The sequence below is a fragment of the Haliotis rubra genome, unplaced genomic scaffold (assembly GCF_003918875.1).
Source record: "Haliotis rubra isolate DU_JTF1 unplaced genomic scaffold, ASM391887v1 Scf289, whole genome shotgun sequence".
NCBI lineage: Eukaryota > Metazoa > Mollusca > Gastropoda > Lepetellida > Haliotidae > Haliotis > Haliotis rubra.
Window position 1 is genome coordinate 445,721 of NW_025766956.1, and position 17,678 is coordinate 463,398.

At 38.2% G+C, this 17,678-nt stretch overlaps 1 protein-coding gene across 1 annotated transcript in view; it reads right to left on the reverse strand.

The window, feature by feature from the left end:
• Positions 1–8,880: 8,880 nt before the first annotated feature.
• Positions 8,881–17,678, reverse strand: part of LOC124281756 (intersectin-1-like) — an 80,957-nt gene continuing 72,159 nt past the window's right edge. Inside the window, 7 exon segments of the mRNA XM_046717729.1 lie at positions 8,881–11,311; positions 12,010–12,183; positions 13,513–13,590; positions 15,399–15,482; positions 16,362–16,444; positions 16,649–16,773; positions 17,444–17,587. Coding sequence (XP_046573685.1) covers positions 11,133–11,311; positions 12,010–12,183; positions 13,513–13,590; positions 15,399–15,482; positions 16,362–16,444; positions 16,649–16,773; positions 17,444–17,587 — 867 coding nt within the window. The 3' untranslated portion in view covers positions 8,881–11,132.

Consider the following 17,678-nt stretch of genomic DNA (forward strand, 5'->3'; position numbering starts at 1 on the left):
ACTAAAATAACCACAGAGCGGTATGTTACATGGTTGTGTTTCTTATGTGGTTATCGATTTGCTGAACAAACTATCGATCCGTGCTTTGTGATCACGGTACACCAGTCATCAACAATATAATATTCACATGAGTGTGATCAGTTCTTGCATCTTCTCATTTTTATTGATCCATGGAAGCATACGACCTAGAAAAAGGTCCTGTACAGAACCCAGCTCAGATTAATCAGGCCTCCCGTGTGGCTCCACAAGACCTTTATCTTCTATACCAGAACAACATTGTGGCTGTTATAATATAGTTCGGTTCATAAATATTGAGAATTTTTCATGTCAGTTTGAACTCCTAGGTTTTTTCATGAGCTCCACTGATGATGAAATTCTGCTATCAGTCCAAGGGAGGCAACTCTTCTTGTCTTTCTAGACATGTCAGATTAGAGTTACCTCCCCTTAAATTTAAGCAGAAGACATTTTCCAAAACAATGTCCAAAATGGCTGCTGAAGAGAAAAGAAGGTTGATTTTAGATTTGTACAATGGAGGTATCACCGTATCACTGATGTCCATACACTGTCAGAAAGAGCAGACACTCCTCTATCAACTGTGTACAGGGTTAAGAAGAATATTCAGAGTGGAGCTGGAATTGAGCACAAGAAAGGAGCAGGGAGTCCCAGAAAATTGGAAATTGGAGATCGGGTCAGACTTGGCATTTTGGCTTTAACTAAGAAAAGAGCAAGTATATCCAACATCAGGTATGAGATGCTAAATAGTGGCTCACCTAATGTTCCTAAATCCACTTTTAGACGAAATTTAATTGATCTTGGATGGGAGAAAAAGAGGGGAGTGCTGACTCCAGACATGAAAGACAAACATAAGGAAAACCGTGTTTTGTGGTGTCAGGACCATGAAAACTTTGACTGGAGCAACACAATTTTCACTGATGAAAGTTCAGTCTGGGTGTATCCTAATAATGTAAAATTATGTTAAGATGTGGACAAAATCTGATTCAGCACCGGCGTACCACAGGCCGAAATACAGTCCCAAGTTTCATGTGTTGGGTGGAGTGTCGTTACTGGGAACAACTCCTTTGTGCGTGTTTGAGGGAAATTTGACTAGTGAACGGTACACAGACATTCTTGAGAACTTTCTTCTTCCAAATGCAGGAGTCTCTTATATGAATGATTGGATTTTGCAACAGGACAATGGCCCAAAACACACGGCAAAGCACTCTAAACAGTGGTTCCAAGAGTAAAACGTGACATTGCTCCCATTTCCCAGCTACAGTCCGGATCTGAATCCCATTGAGAACATTTGGGGGATGATGAAGGAGAATGTCAACCAAAAGGGACTCACCAAACTTGAAGACATGAAGAGACATGAAGAGAGAGGTAGTGCGATATTGGGACAGTATCCCTCATGAAACTCTAACCTCTCTGATAGGGAGTATGCCTACCCGCATTAAACTGTGCATGGAAAGTAACGGGGATCTGATAAAATATTAATTTCATACCTGCAGACATCTACAGGGTATGTACAAGTATTGAAAACTGAGTAATTTCAGATTTCACTCATTTTTTGCATTTTAGTAACATTCATGGGATTCTCAATGATTATGAACCGAATTGTATATGGTGAAACTAAAATGTCCTCAGGATATATACACAAGGAATAATGACCTGGTTCAGTGTGCGTGTACCTTTCAGTTCTATCATAGAGTAAAACACCATGCAAGATGTATAAATAAAATCTGTCATTATCCACAAGTGTCCTGAACCTCTAACTATCTAAGCTCAACACGTTATTTTCAAATGCCTCATAGCTCAGGGATGACGTTTCCCTACACATTTGTCATGTGACTGGTGATGTGAAATGGGTTTTTGTCAGAGATTGCGAAACTTCCAGTAAATATCTTTTTGAGAAGTCTCACGTTTGAAATACTTTCTGTGAATACAACGAATATATACTACCCATCAAAAGTTTAGACTCACTAGTGTAAATGTAGCCATTCACTTCAGTCAGGTGTTCTAAACTAGATTTTGCAAAATATTCCTTACCATTTAAAGGTACTGTTTACACATCAGTCTAAGTAAACTTAGGCTCAGTATTATTCGTTACACTGCTATACTGACTATAGCAGTGTTACCAATAATACTGAGCCTAAGTTTACTTAGACTGGTTTACACATGAACTGATGTATTGTAAATCAAATTCATTAGTTTGAAAAGATCATTGTCATGAGTTCAATAAATGATGAAACTCAGTGAAAATTGGCAAATTCTTAACAAACCTTTACACCAAAACGCAGCTGTTCAAATGCACGATATTTGCACATGCTTTTCAGCAATTTGATGCATGATCCTCTTGCAATTCATCTGTATAGGTTCTGCAGTTGGTACCCACAAGTTAGTGGAGAAATTTATCTCCGATGTAACCACATATACGTAACGTATAGTGAATGCTTTAAGTGAGTCTAAACTTCTTATGGGTAGTATAGTAAGGATTATGGTTGAACTTTGAGATAAGGATTTCGTGGGTACATATGCTGGATCCAGCAATGAATACAACCCAGAAGAACTTAAAGGACACCCATAACTGGAACTCCGTGTGTTTCAATGGTCACCAGTCAGGATAGATTAACTTTGGATGTATGAAAACAATTCGTTTGTTTAATTTCTTTTGAGTACAACTTTGAGTCTTTGAAAAGATTTTAAGAACTTGCCTTGTATGTGGCATTACTTGATGCCTTACCTATACCAGGTTCTTTGATAAAACACATAATGTAGTGATGCTTACATATCTTGGTTATGTTATTCGAGGCCTTGTCAGTGGGAAAACAAATGGACGTATAATGTAGGGCAGACGCGACTTTGGATGACAGCTGGATGAGACATAACTGCTTTATTCCAGTTTTGTTTCCCCATTTTCGTCAGTCTACCGATGACAGCATAGAGCACTGGCTTAACCTCCGCTGGAAAACGTTCAACACTTTCATTTTCTCTTATGGGCAGTTTTTTGGGTGCATATAATTAACGGACGGTTGTTACTTTCAACAACAGAAACATCATCAACATGTTGGGACCAGTATGATGAGTCTTGGCAGCCTAAAGCAGTGGATTCTGCATCATGAGCAGTGTTAACGTTCTGCAACACGTTTTAACATGGCTAGAATGGTGTTGGTATAGGAAAATCAAACTGTTGTTGGTTAATGAGTGAGTGAGTTTAGTTTTACGCCGCTTTTAACAATATACCAGCAATATCACGGCGGGGACACCAGAAATGGGCTTCAAGCATTGTACCCATGTGGGGAATCGAACCCGGTTCTTCGGCGTGACGAGCGAACGCTTTAACCACTAGGCTGCCCCACCGCCCCTGTTGGTTAATGCAGCTTAAATTATTGTTGGTGGCTGAAACATATTTGGTCTTACAATGAAACTCGCATTTAAAACAGTAGTTCGCTTGTTTGCAAATTTCAAACTGAAGAACAAGCGGTCATTGTCTGATTTGGAGTCGCTATTCGCTATTCGATAGCATTAGTGTTTGTAGTCTTATCGCGTCGTCTGGTTTCTTTCAGTGACACAGAGTAGAGTTTTGATCTTGCTCTGTGCAGTCCCAACGGTCCCAATTGCTGCTTCAACGTCTTGGGGATGCTGGAAACAAATTCAATACATTGGCGTTGGGAGTTCGTTGGTTAGCGCAGGGAGACTATATAAGGTTGTAGAGTATCCCTGGTTAGCGCGACTTTCATTTTAACACGAGTGGAATCCAATGATCTTCTCTGGACATTCAGTAAGATTGCATTTAAGGCTGTTCGATAGATTGTATATTTGCTCTAATATCCTAACTTCCGGTCCTTGAAACATTAAAGCGGATGCCGGATCTATACTGGATCACTCGTGTCGATAATTCCCATGTGTCTCTCCAACATAAATCAATTGGCAAAGGCCTCAGATGGGGCTTATAGTCGGACACGGACAGGTCTTCAGTATGTTTTGTGCCGTATGTTTTAGCTTTAAAGTAGGGTGTGATTTTAAGATAACTATCGTAATAGGCACTTTCTTTATAACACATGATGAATATGGGTCGAGTTCATGATATCCAGAATGATAACAATCTAAACCATGTTGCAGCAAGTTATATAATCATTAAGTTATATAATGAATAATTGACGGTTAGTTATATGTAATCAAATGATACATTGCTTTAAATAAGCATCTCAGTTCATATGACCCAGTGTCCACGAGGCAGATGCACTATAGCATGATGTCATCATATTATCAGCGCTACTTCCGTTTGAGGAATTATATCATTGGCAGACCAATTTATAAAGTTCCTCATTCTAACACTTAATGAATGACCTACTTATACATAGTCATTGTTGTAGTTTCAATCAAAGCACTTCTCATGTCCTGACCTACACTGAAAATGAGCACAAGACCACCTTCAACTTTTAAACAAAGCTGTAATCAATATACTGAACCGCTGAACCGGGCATATTACTGGTGTATAGTTCAGAATAAGGCATAATGATGACCCTTCCCTCATGAGATGGAGCGTTCATCTACAAACATGACACTGTGCTTGACTCTTACATCAATCGGCACAACATGACGACCGTCTCTTTTACTGTAACAGGAAGAACAGATAACAATAAACGTGCTTGGCTCGTGTATTAATCAGTACAAGAAGAGCAATGGCTGGAATGTGGTGTTTCATTCAGTACAACACACATGATGACTCTGTTCCATTGACAGGAAGAGTATCCATCTCTAAAAATACTCGTAGAATAATAGTAAGCACACACATACACAAGAAGAAGATTGACTTGTATATCATATAGTTCAACACTGTGTTGGAGTTGTATATCATTTTGTAAAGCAGTGCATGATTTGTGTATCACTCTTACAACACTGTGCTTGACTTGAATACCACTCTGTACAACACTGTGCTTGATCTGTGCATAAGTCATGTGCCTGACTTGTGTTAGGACACTGTGCTTGACCTGTGTATAATTCTGTACAACACTGAGCTTGACATGTGTATAATTCTTTACAATACTGTCCTTGCCTTGTATACCACTCTGTATAACACTGTGCTTGACCTGTGTATAATTCTGTACAACACTGTGCTTGACTGGTATACCACTCTGTACAAGACTGTGCTTGACCTGTGTAAAATTCTGTACCACTGAGCTTGACCTGTGTATAATTCTTTACAATACTGTGTTAGGACTTGTATACCACTCTGAACAACACTGTGCTTGACCTGTGTATAATTCTGTACAACACTGTGCTTGACCTGTGTATAATTCTGTACAACACTGTGCTGACCTGTGTATCATTCTGTGCAACACTGTATGTACTTGACTTATGTACCATTATGCACAACACCGTGCTTGACTTGTGTACCATTATGTATAACACTGTGTTTGAATTGCATAATGGAACAGGCGGGACATCCTTCTACAGACGGTACTACACTGTGCTTACCTGTAGTGTATTATTCAATGCAAACAGAAACAACGATGACACTGCTCCTGTAACAGGTTGAGTGTTTACAGAAACACAACCAGAGATAAGGTTGGTACTTTTGTTTATTATTTCAGGATTTCTTTTTTTATAACTGCTGTCCACACTTTTCAGTCATGTTATGTGTGACAGATATATACACCAACACACACATTAGACTATAACAGGTAGCAGAGGGAGTTAGTGTTGGTGGCCTTATAGAAGGAACACAGTTTTTGTTCAGGCTAAACTAGACCAAGAAGTCTTCATTCATACAACAACAACACATTCTCTCCATATTACATTCCTTCTCCAGTGACTCATATAATAAACTGTCAGGGCTTTATCAAATACATTACATTAAATTCATTCACGTTAAATTGATTAATAATTTCAAACAAAGACATCTACTTCTTTTCCATAATAATTTTACGTGTATTTCATTGGTATACTTTGTGAAAATACCATTTTCATCCTGAGGAATATCAAACACATTTTCCAGCTGATAGACATGTTTTCCTATGTTTGTATATTTCACTCTGAGAGCAATGTCAATTGGAGATAGTTTACAGTAATAGTTTAACAAAGCTTATCTTCATAAAACTGAATTGAAACGTCTATTATTAACTGTTACAGTAATAAGTATAATTAGATTAGAATAATACAGATTGTAAAATTTTAAATGAGTTACTTAGGTGTGTATGTATTATTATGGTGGAACTTGTAAATGAAATAATATTTGACTTCAGATTAAAACTTATTGCAGTGTGATCAGTTGTAAACTGATGAGCTTAAGTTAACACATTTTTTGCTTCTCTAAACATTGATGCCCACCTGACATGGCCACTGTCTGACCAAGAATCAGAAGTAATATTTGATACCATTCTCAGAGACCATGGATTGGTTGTTACAATTTCAAAATGATATATGAAAGTCATTACTAGCGATTTGGAACATAATTGTGTTCAAAAGAACATCAAATGCGCACAATAGGAACAATAACAGTGTCATTTTTAAGACTAGATTTTTACCGTACAACATCAACAATGCCACTGTTTGAATAGGCCAAATGATCCCTGCCTATGACTGGTGTCCCATATGTGCTATGTACTCCTACAGCAGATACACAAACAGATTTGGCAGTATGATAAGATGCTCAGTGGAGGTAAAAAATGCTCAGTTGTGAAAAGGATCAAAGAATGCATTAAAAATCAACCTGATTCTGGTAAATGAATAAAGCTTAAGCTGATTCTGTGTCACCTATGCAGAATTAAACATGATGAATAAGTAGAACGTCTAATTAATATTCTTCAGTTTAACTCTTCTGGGGTAGGGATGATAAAAGGAAATTTCACATGTGGATGTGTTAAGAGGGTATACACAGCATAAACACATACATACATAGGCATACACAACATTCATCCATCCTTACATGTGTCTGTATACGCAACTTATATCAATCCATGTGTATGTATATCAGGGATGGCAACAGGAAAATCTATTTTCAGCAGAAAACTTAATATTGTGTCATCGAGTTGAGGGTTTCTCAATGGATTTAGACGATTCACAATTGAACAACTTGAAATAAAATCTGTGGAAATCCGCGGATCAGTGGAAAATTGCCATCCCTGGTATATACAACATCCATCAACACTCGTCGATATACAAATCCATCAATACGTTGTTATACACAATCCATGTACACATCCATGTTGGTATACACAACATCCATTGACCCATATGTTGGTATACACATCTGTCTATCCATAGGTTGTCATATATACAACATCCATCTATCCATATTTTGGTATACACAACATCCATTGCTCCATAGTTTGTTATAACAACATCCATCTATCCATAGGTTCGTATACACAACATCCTTCCATCTATATGTTGGTATACACAACATACACACATATGTATGTAGATATACTCAACATACACATACTCAACATACACATGCATTTGTGCACAACATACACACATATGTATGTAGATATACTCAACATACACACATATACATGCATTTATACACAACATACACACATTTGTATGTTGATATACTCAACATACACACATACACATGCATTTATACACAACATACACACATTTGTATGTAGATATACTCAACATACACACATACACATGCATTTATACACAACATACACACATTTGTATGTAGATATACTCAACATACACACATCCACATACTCAACATACACATGCATTTATACACAACATACACACATATGTATGTTGATATACTCAACATACACATGCATTTATACACAACATACACACATTTGTATGTAGATATACATAACATACACACATACATTTATACACAACATACACACATATGTATGTTGATATACTCAACATACACACATACACATGCATTTATACACAACATACACACATTTGTATGTAGATATACATAACATACAGACACATGCACGTATACATAACATACACATATAGGCATACAGGTATACTCAAGGTTAACCCATTCATCGTCTGGATAGATCAAAAGTCTACAATTTAGTGAAACTGGACAAAATGACACTAACATCTTTTCAGTTTCTGGTGCTGTGAGGCAAAGCAATGATACAATAATTAACCTTCAATGGGCCACACAGAAAAATATTTAACACAAAGTTGGTAAACGTTTGGTAGAAAACACTCAACAAGAATATATGAGGTCAAGATAAGCATTATGTTTCTGGTCCTTGCATGGATCATTTTCACACTCACATCCACACATGTGAATTTTCAACCAAGGGCAGGTAACTCTAACCTGCTTTGCCACCCCATGATGCCTCTTATGGCTGAGTGTAGACATTATAAGGCCTTTTGGGATACTGAGTGCTGTTTTGACATTGACATTGAACCTTTATGAATTGCAAGAAAAGGCATTTTGCAAACATTGACATCAACATTCTGTTGTCAGATTATGAAGTGCCATTCAATTAAGCTTGATAAAATAATGCTCCATCATAATGTCATTATAGACTAAACCAAAAGACCAGAAACAGAATACCTTTTCTTGAGGTTTAGGCTCAAATTTGAGTCCACCTGTGATTGAAGCTACATTGGCAATGGGCAATGAAAGACTACAAGAATCAACAACTCAGACTGAAGAAACAGTCACTTTGGACATATAAAATAACATATTGCAAATATTCTCAGCTCAGTGTAAACTGGTTCAAAAGTCTTTTTGCCAAAAGCTTAAAACTTAGATATACTCTATGAGAGTTAAATTTCACAGCTTGTTTTGTAGGAAACACACAAAAACCAACAATGTTCATGTCAGCATTGACTGATTTCCTGCAATGAATAAGAAAATGTTAGAGAAGTATCATCAAATATACCTGTTTATTTGTTTATAACTTCATAACTTTAGTATTTTGCTTTGGCTAAAAAATACAAGAACCTTGGATCCTGGCATGGTTGAAGGTGAATTGCGATGCCACAGAAAAATGGACCACCTTTAACCTCAGTTATAAATTACATCACATTTAAAAAAAGAAAATCATGGTTGACTGTCCTAGCTCTGATGTGGTTTAAAACCAAGTGAATTCAGGGGCAGGACAAAAACTACATTTATACAACTTCCCATTAAAGTTTTGACAAAAAGCATTGACAATAGGAATAATTAATATGAACTTGACAATTAAACAGTGGAGATGATCATCAGGTAACAAGATATTGGTGACAATGATGTTGATGATGATGACAATGAGAACAGAAAAATGATTTTGATTGCATTCATAGGCCAATAAAATAACATAACAGAGTGCACATAGAAATTCACTTTCTGAGATTATAACTGTAATTATCCAAATTTAGGATCAGAAAATATAAATAGGACAAACACACTGATAGGAATAACATAAGTAGAATGTAGGAAGGTTTGTGCTACAGAAATGATGTCGGCACAATCAGAAATGCGCTACCTGTCCCCAATGCCCTTTTACATGATCATAGCCAAGATGATCGTACTGATAACAGAGACTTATGACTGTTTGTAGTGTTAAGATTGTTTGTAGTGTTAAGATTGTTTGGTGAAACCCACTAGTACAAGTATAGGGCTGACTAACCTAGAAACAGAACCATGGAACATCTGGACTTGAACCTGTGATGCTAGGTTTCTAGCATGTCTGAGGGAGGCAACTCTGCACAGTGAATTGTGGTCCAGCAAATAGGCTTTCCGTCCTTACATGATAGCAATGAATGAGGATGATAACTTGAATATATATATATATGACTAGGAAAACTATTTGACACATTTAATGAACAATGAAACTTACAATTTTGAATATTGTCAAAACAGAAATGTGCTGAAGAACACTTTCGACCACAATGACACATCAAGTACAATTCCAGCAAATTATGTTTTCCCACCAAACTAACTTTTCACAAATCACATTTTGCTGTTTTTCTACCGGTTAACTTGAAACAGAATATTAAATGTTTACATTGGTCTGTATAAAGAGCACCTGTTTTGTTTGACAAAGAGTATACATAGAGATCTACTGCAACTATTTGTCACTATTACTGTATATTGCAGTATTTTACAGTCAGGCCTTTTTGAGATGTGTATCCTCTAGGATCAGTACTCTGCAACTAATTGTAAGTTGTCCTAATACTACCTGGTACCCACCACACAACTGAAACTGTAGCCATGCCTACTGTTGAGTTAATCCACTAATCGTCTCAGTGAGGTATTGACATAACAGTTTCCAGATTAATTTGATCCTGTTTATGATGTCCAACCCAAAAAAAAATTTGCATATATATACATGTAACTGCCACAAAAAAAAATGTACCACCAAAGGACCACCTTTATTTGTGTCTCAGTAAATATACCATCTGCTACTTGCAGCAAATATTTTGTATTTCAAACCTAGTATTCATGCATGTGTTGGGTAGGGACACTTAGACCTGTGAGACAAACAGGGAAGGGTAGTAACTCTGTAGCGTGAGGCCCTGCTGATGTTTAGTCCAGCAGTACTGTAGCCAAAGACAGGATGCAGCGGTGACATGTACAGGTAATGTGGTTTCATGATGGTGATGATGATAATGATGATGATGGTGATGATGATAATGAAGATGACCATGACAATGATGAAAATGATACAGATAATACCATCCTCATATTAAGAGCATGTGACCATTAAAATGTACAATGAGAGAAAACAGGTTATTGATGATGATGATGGTGATGATGAAAATGATGATGATGATGGCGATTATGATGACTAAAGGGGTTACTATCATCATATTGATAACAACAATCAAATAAAATAAAAACTGATGTCCTTGAGTTTGCAGCACAGAAAGTGAGCAAAGAAGCTGTTCTGTCCAACTGATGGTAAGATTGATCGCACAGGTGCTCACTGCACCGATGATAAACAGGATCCAACAAAACTTCTTAATCTTGTGAAGAAGAAGATTAAAATAACCTGGGGAAACGCTCTTGGTATTATTTCATTCTCCCATGGCACACCAGACCCTTGACGCTACAGGTTTGTCGATGTGATCTACTGGTAGGCTACCTGACAGGTCTACTTTCTAGGTTAGACCCTCTCTGTTCTCCGGGGGTCTGATATACTGTATAAAATTCTGTATCACTAAAACACTGTTGTGTCCACCAGGGACTTTCAGCTATTGTACAGCTGGAGATCTAGCTTCACTATTACCTCCCCTGAATTAACTTCATACAGAGGGAGCTTCTTTGTGATCGGCCCTTTCCGACTCATACTGCTATAGTACACCTCTTTCACCTGTATCTCTGTCCGTCCTAGGAAGTCTGAAGGGAAAGCAAAAACATAATCAGATGTACGAAAATAGTTTCATCAACATGTATACAAGGGGATATCAAACTGATGTTTCACCATTACTTCATGCAGAGTAAGACCTTGGATGACTTTGAAGCATAGAAGTTCATACTGTATCCCCAGGGTTTGTCAGTAATTTGCAAATATATGGCATATAGTACACTGTCACATTTATTACCAGTAACAGGCACAGATTTACCTCATATCATTTATATGGCCAAAATGTGTTGAAAGATAATTATTTTTCAGGTTTCAAATATGAGCTCTCAAAATGCTGGCCCATTCTCCTCCATGGAGTGCAGGCATTTATGAACATTCAGTCATAATTATAGAACAATAACTTTAAAAGTTAGACATGTTAATAAGAAAGAATTACGTTCATAGACCAGGGAGAGCCACAGCTTGTGTTTTGTATGTTGGTCGGAACACATGAAGCGAGATGATCATACTGGCATGATAGGTAAATCATTAGGAAAAGTGAGATAAACATAGTGAAAATCAATGGCTTTCAATCCCAGAGTGTATGCTCTCTGAAAAACACACACACAAAATCATTCACGAATTCATAAATCCAATTTTCATTAATTTAAATCCAACCTGGTGGTCATCTCAAAAAGACAAGTTGGCAATAGTGAGCATTTGGCCACGGTAACATGTCTGGATGTCCTACCATTTGGGGAGAAGATGTCCCGGTCGTACACAGTGAGGCAGAGGACATCCTCCTCCAGATCCTTGATGATGAATTGCATTGAGTGGTTCCACTTTGGGTTGAGCGTGCCCTGGATGACCTTGGTTCGGTGCTCCTGGCTCCCCATGCTCACCTCGCAGTACGGGTCACTCTTACCTGCACGGAAGGTGGTCACATGGTCATACAAGGTTACATGTGGCACCAGCTGGGTGTGGAGGATATTACTGAATGGGATTGTACACCATAAGACAGACGGTCAAGGGGTATAGGAGATGAGTTGTAAATGCTGTCCATTTAGCTAGTGACAAAAGTAACATATTTATCTTGAGGTTCACAAGTTACAAGGACAAGCCATGATAAGCGTCTTCTGAGTTGTATATTTATCTGTGATACTGAAAATATGACCTCAAAAGTGAGTGAAATAAATGCTTGAAACTTTTTGTTCCACAAACCTTATCTCTCATGGTTCACAGAATATATGGTGAATTTACCAAGAACAATGACATTTTAATGTTACTACATATTTCTGTCTACAACTAAAGAATGGTGCATAGATGTACATGAGAAAATGGAATGCAAGGCCTGGCACCAACAGGGTATCAGGTGTGCTATATAGAAACACTCTACACATCAGGTCACGTGTAGTACGTAGGTGAAGGTCACACAGCACTGCAAGGCCTGCTATTAACAGTGTATCAGGTATACCACCTGGAAACACACTACACACCAGGTCACACTCAGTACTAAGGTGAAGGTCACCAGCCACTGCAAGGCAGGCAGCCTACAGTGTGTCAGGTAGAACTCCCTCACTTTCAGTACAACACACAGCAGGCCACAGCAAGGTCATGCATTTTGTGTTCCTAAACTTTGAAGTCAGAAAGAATAACTATCTATCTCTGTTATTAAACTGTAAGATCATAATTCCATAGTTTATTTTGGTGGGTTTTGTTTAGTTCCATGCTTGAAATCAGACCCAAAAAATCCTAAAATATGTCATAATCCCACATCGGACACAAAGGAAACAACATTCCACAAAAATATCTACCTCCAAAATGAATCCAATGCAATGCGTAAGCTACAAGCATGTAAGTCAGTGGTTTAATGTATCTCTAAACAGTATTTAGTTACATCACAGAAAGTCAGCTTGATGTGGGAGGAAAGCCTGGGCTGATGTTTTCACTTTGATTTTGGTAAGATCTGTAAACATGGGAATGGTTGCGGCATAGCCAAAAAAAATATTCTAAATGAACCTGAAATTGAAAGGATAACATATTCCTTCCATGTAACATATGTTATATTTGGGATTACACTTTCTTAGTAAAGCACAAAATCTAGTTCCTTCCATGTTCCCTAAGAATGGTTGCTGTGACAAAACAAATGTGTCTAATCTGGCATTAGGGTGCCATATTTGTTAAGGACATATCAACCTGTGACCCGGCTATAGTGGAGCTTGGATGTAATCAGTCTTTGCTGAAATGGTCCTACCATTATTGTCGCTGGCTCGGAGGTTAACAGCTTCCTGTATGACGACGAGCAGCCTGCCAACCCCAGGGGACTTGCGCACTGATGTACAGATGACAGACAGGTCATGCAATGTTATACAAGGGAGGAGGAGGCAGGCAGACACACCTGGCAGGGAGGGGTCGTCACATCACCTGGCACTACACATCAGTAACCACTGTCAGGTCTGACCTCAGACATGGGGTATAGATTATGACAATGATGTGGGAATAATTTGTTCTGTGGCAAAATGTCTTAGAGTCCATTAGAGACTTTATTGTGATTTAACAATCCCCCAAACTTAAATCTTAAAGTCTCTGTAAAATGCATATTAATGATCTCAACCAGGAACTTTGAAAGAACATGAGCCAGGAGCTGAAAATTGACATATTGGTACCACTCAGAGGGACCAAAAGTTTTAGTGTTTTTTATATTCCTTTATGTCTCTATATAACAATTTTGACTCTTACAAAATCAGGAAAAGCAATGATTTAAAGGTACCAAATATCACAACTTGATATTAATGAAATCTTTTTAATCATGTCACCACTATTTTTAAACCACCCCCACCCCTTTCATTTCCAACTGATTTGCTGAACTTTACTCACGATTAAAGCTTGGAATTGACCTTTTTTTTAAAAATTTGGGTTTATTGGCGGCCTTTTTGGATTTAGCCTCGTCCTGAGTCTGAGCTACCAAACCGACATGGCCATCATACATTTTTATGTCTAGAGACCATACCAAGTTCAAAATATAAAACATAAAAGTGTTTGGTCCCTCTGATTGGTACCGAAAAATTGTCTGGCTCATGGCCTAAATTTGAATTGTGTCAAATAACCTTAGATAAAGAATATAATATTTTTCATATAATATTTGCCACTGATGTATAGGTAAAGGTGATGTGACAACACCATATATGGCTGCTGGGTGGTAGTGCCCTCTGGAGGTGTGATGTGAACCAAGAAGAGACCTGTAACCTAGCTACCATGCTGATATTCCTCTATTTGTCATGGTTTCATGCCTTGAGTTGCCTGAGACTAACAGGGAGGACTATACACAGGTTGTATCACAGCTTAAGTGTGGAATTTTTGGTACCAGGAAATTGAAACACATACACCTCACCCCACCCCCAGGATACATTCAGCAACTGAATTTAGCTATTAGTTACAACAGAGCAGCCGATCAGATAGCCATTTTTCAGCCCAAGCAATCACAAACTACCAAATTTAATTGTGTAATTATTTAACAATAATGATTTTCATTCTGGGGCAATAACCTGTTGTTTCAGTTGAACAGTATTGTTCTCTCCTGAGTCATTGGCTGTGTCTTTGAAATGAATGGTGCCAGTGGGGCTGACTCTATAAATTGGTCTAAGGCTGGGGTACAAGACATCAAATTCTTCATATGAATGCCTCATGGGCAAGTGACGTTAAAGTTGGAAATGCTACGGCATTGAAGTGATGACAGAGAGAGGAGCATCATCGTGAAAAATACATCATACAAAAAAAAAAATATGGTATTAGTACAACCCAATGAACAAACTGTTCCTTAAGCTTGTATGTACATGTAAGCATGTAGTAGCCAGATTTCATGCAATCCTCATACCAGGTCGCAGCAAGAACATTTCAAGTGAAACACAGACCAGCCTAACTCATAAGAACATGCTATCTATATAATAATGACTGAGTCCAAAACTTTCATTCACAGCTTCATCAGAAGGTTATTTGTCCATTGGGGTTGGAACTAAATCTGATGTGCTTCTGCTAAAACTGAAACTGAAAGGAACTGCTAGCCATGCAACAGCTGTCGGATACGAAGACGAGGATGCCATGCCATCACTGAAATGAAACACATCCATGCTGCAGCCTTACCACCGTCGCTCGTGGACTTGAGGCCAACGCCCTCCAGGATGATGACAAGCAGCCGTCCAACCGGGCGGGAGCGAAGTTGAGCTACTATTGTCATAGAGAGTGTTCAGATTGGCAGACAAAGAATCAAGCCATATGATGAAGTTATTGGAGCCTCTTAAAAGTCATTGTTTGTATCACAAACATGCTTCATAGCAGTATTAGAGAATATAATGATGAACAGTGTTACCATAGTTACACAATATTTGTTAAGATATTAAACTGCATATATATGTATATGTATAATTCAATACTCAGTGAGACCAATCATTTCACATGAAACACATAAAGAAAATATATGCCAAAATATGGTTGAGAGAAAGGCCATATTGAGTGGGTGTTAGTATCATACTGAATAAGTACAAAAAGTTTGAACTAAACTTTGAAATATGACATGGGAGTTTATTAACAATATCAACATTCACTTATTTCCCCATCTAAACTTGTCACACAAAATTCTCAACCTCTGGCTGATTCTCAATCGGTAATATGAACTACTGATGCTAATGGGATGAGGTGAAATGTGAATAAATGTCACTTTCAAGATTATTGCACATTTTCGTGGCTGCTTGGACTAGTTGGACAGTTTTATATTGCGAGCCCACTGAGATACCATGGTACAGTTTAAACATGGATACCTCACTCAGACACAGTATACCGATTCCCCTTATTGTCTTGTGTCAGCGAGGGTAACAAAAGCACCATTTAATCTTTTCATGTGTGACACAGATGGGCATTTAACCATCCACCTTCCCCCCTCGAACAGGTGCTCTATCCACAAGACCATGGAGGCAGTTAATGCTAATGGCTCATGGTCATTGGCAATTACCCGCAAGACAGTGACAGTCTGTGCATACTTAAAACATAACTGATGTATCCCTACACTGACTTCTCCATGTACACTGAGTGGACAAGGTGTCGACTTACTTGAGTGCTGACGCTCCTTCTTCTTTTTTTCTGTATCTAGATACTGTCTTGATGCTCCTTCAATCTCACGGATCCATAGATCCCTGAAAGATTCACACATAATCATCAATAAGAGAAAAGTATTTAATGGGATCAGGCATCAACAGTGTGTAGTCATTACACACATTCATCTGTGTAGGATTTACAGTTGAGAGTTATCTCCCTTAGCTGAACACAAATGGATTAGTCATGTACAGAGGTGAGAGGGGCCTCAAGCATGACATAAAAAAACATAGAGAACATCTTACTTTTCTGTTTCAGTGACTGCTTTGAGATTGAGAACTCTGTCGAAGTCATATCTGATCTGGAACTGACAGGGGTCACTGTCCGTGTCATTGGACTTGATGAGGATTGCCTCGTTCAACACAATAGGCTGGGGGAGAAAGGAACACAATTTCATGTGAGCAATTTCATCAGTTGATACATCAAACATGAATATGATAATGCTACTGTGAGTGTTCTTTGAATGTGATATTTCAAGCCTTTAAACCATAACCAGACAATGCCTTTTTGAAAGTGGTCAAATGTATCTGTGCCAATTTACACTTATCAAGTGGGGTGGGTTCACAAAGTATCTGGTTTAGACTACCAGTTGTCAGACTTTAATGTTTGTGGAAGCTGCAGGGGCTAAGTGGGTTAGATCAGTGACTTTGTGAGATGAGAGCATGGCTCGAATCCTAGAGTTGACTCTACCCCTAGTAATTACTGTACTTTACTGAGAAGGTGTAATCCTCTATACTACATATAAGCCTTTAACCAGTTACAATTTAAATGGATAGGTCACTCTGACAGAATCCATTTCTCAAAAAACTGTGGAGGAAAATGTTTTGAGTTGGAAACGTATCGAAAATGTGGGATGACTGATTCAAAACTGATGTTGGTCCAGTTGATTTACCAGGTATGTATTCCGTACTCATGACATCACCTGACATCGAACTCAGTCATTAGCAGCAGACATCAGTCTGCAGAGTTATGCTATCTTCTACACAACTAACAACAAAACTTGACGTGTGTACAACTGTGACCTATGGTGTATTACGTACCGTTTTGTACATTTTAAAGTTGAGTGTAGACTTGGGATCACAGATGTAGCGGAGTGAGGAGTTGCTGCCCAGCGGCCGGGACGGCAGTGTGAGCAGCAGGAAGTCGTTGAAGAGGAAACACAACAGTTCCTTGTTACTTTTAGTCTGAGGAGGAAGAAAAGAGCTTATTAATATTCTATTTGTCTTAACCACTAGGCTACACCGCCCCTTTAAAAACAAGGTAAATGTGTTTAAT